The sequence below is a fragment of the Physeter macrocephalus genome, chromosome 14 (assembly GCF_002837175.3).
Source record: "Physeter macrocephalus isolate SW-GA chromosome 14, ASM283717v5, whole genome shotgun sequence".
Lineage (NCBI taxonomy): Eukaryota > Metazoa > Chordata > Mammalia > Artiodactyla > Physeteridae > Physeter > Physeter macrocephalus.
In genome coordinates, this window is record NC_041227.1 from 15304102 (window position 1) to 15305720 (window position 1619).

Sequence of the window (1619 nt, forward strand, 5' to 3'; positions counted from 1 at the left end):
GGAGAGGCTGTCAGAGTGGATGTGACGCCTCCACCTCACCCCAGGCGCCCCCCTGGCCCTCAAGGGCCTGGACACAAGGCCCGGGGCACATCAGGACACCTGCTCCCTGGCTCTTCACACCCTCCCTAGATTCGGCTGCCCGTCTGAGGATGAATGAGGGTCTGTCCTGGCCCCTCCCTGACTGTCCACTGGGCAGAACCAAACACCCCTCCTGGAATCCTGGCAGGGGACCACCTGGTCCTCAGCGGATACAAACAGCTCAAACCTCAAAATGAGACCAAGTCTGTGCTGTGATAGGTGCCCAGAGCTCCCATGGGATCAGGCTGAAGCCAGTCTCCAGCTGAGGCCACGCCCTCGCTAAGCTCCCTCCCTGCCCTGGCCTGCTTCCCTCCCCCACCCCTTCTCCTGCAGGTTCTCCCTGAACATGTATACATCATCGAGGACACCCAAATCCCTGCCTCAAGCTCTGCTTCTGAGGAAGCTGACTGAAGACAGATGGCTTAGCTATGAATGCCATGTCAAGCACTTGCGAACAAAAACAGGATGGAAGGAAAAACAGCAAGAGTGAAGACAGGCCTTAGTTTCCCCTGCGGGCCTGGCACCAGACCAGCTGAGTCCCTCTGGGGCCTTGCTTTGGCCCTCTCCTGAAGACGACGGGCACCCGGTGCCCACGAGGCCCTCCTGCAGGGCTGACAGTGACCTGCAGTGTCCCCCTTGTCCTTTCCCACCCTGTCATCCCATCCTCACGCTCCACGTGGAGGCAGGACAAGGGCAGCACCAAGGGCGGGCGAGTGGGGTGAGGGCCGACCTGCGGGTGCTGATGCCACACTCCCCGCTGGGGTAACTGCCGTCCCAGTCTCCGCTGCTCGTGGGCTTGGATGGGCCAGGGGAGCGGGATCCGGAACCACTGGGGAACTCAGAGATGTGAGGGAAGTCCTGCTGAGGTGGGGAGGAGGAGGCGGTGAGCAAAGGAGAGCGAATGGGGTGCATCTCAGGCAGCAAGAGGGGACGGGGGCATGTTCGCAGAGACACTTCCCCGGCTTATAAGAAATCTCCGCTCTGCCTCGCTGCCTGGAACGCGTCTTTCTTTTCCCTAGTAGAGCACGTTCTGGAAAATTCAACCCTTGTCTTAGCTACATGGCGGGGAGGGGGTGACGGACTTTCTTTTCAGTTTTCTTTTCAGTTTCTTTCTTTTCAGTTTTCTTTCAGTTTCCCACTCTGTAAAATGGATTTCTTGGGCTGAGTGACCTCCCAGGGCCAAGCAAGCCTTGTAATTACCAGTGTGTGTGGAGCAATTAGGGGGATCTGGCTTCAAAGGCTTTGGGGAGAGCCAGGAGCTAGGGTTGATCTAGCAGAAGCCACAGTGGCCTCAACCCCTCCAGCCAGAGAGCAGAAATGCACAGAGGCTGAGGGAGGAGGGCCTGAGATACCCTAAGAATCTGAAGAATCTCTCTGGCTACTTGCCATCTGTTCTCTGCAGCCAGAGCATCTCAGGCAAGGTGTACTCGCCCCATTTCACAGTTGCAATAACTGAGGCTCAGAGAGGTAAGGTGCTAAGGCTGAGGTCACACAGCCAGTGAGTGGCAGGGCCAGTATTTGGAATCCCAAGCCGCCTCCCC

At 58.1% G+C, this 1619-nt stretch overlaps 1 protein-coding gene across 5 annotated transcripts in view; it reads right to left on the reverse strand.

The window, feature by feature from the left end:
• Window positions 1-451: 451 nt before the first annotated feature.
• TOX2 (TOX high mobility group box family member 2) overlaps window positions 452-1619 on the reverse strand; it is a 136290-nt gene continuing 135122 nt past the window's right edge. For 3 of the 5 annotated variants that reach the window (XM_028499809.1, XM_028499811.2, XM_007123024.3), the window contains exon 8: window positions 452-939. In XM_028499809.1, coding sequence (XP_028355610.1) covers window positions 733-939 — 207 coding nt within the window. In that variant the 3' untranslated portion in view covers window positions 452-732. The remainder of the gene's footprint in view (window positions 940-1619) is intronic. The other 2 variants (XM_028499810.1, XM_028499812.1) reach the window with 1 other exon arrangement.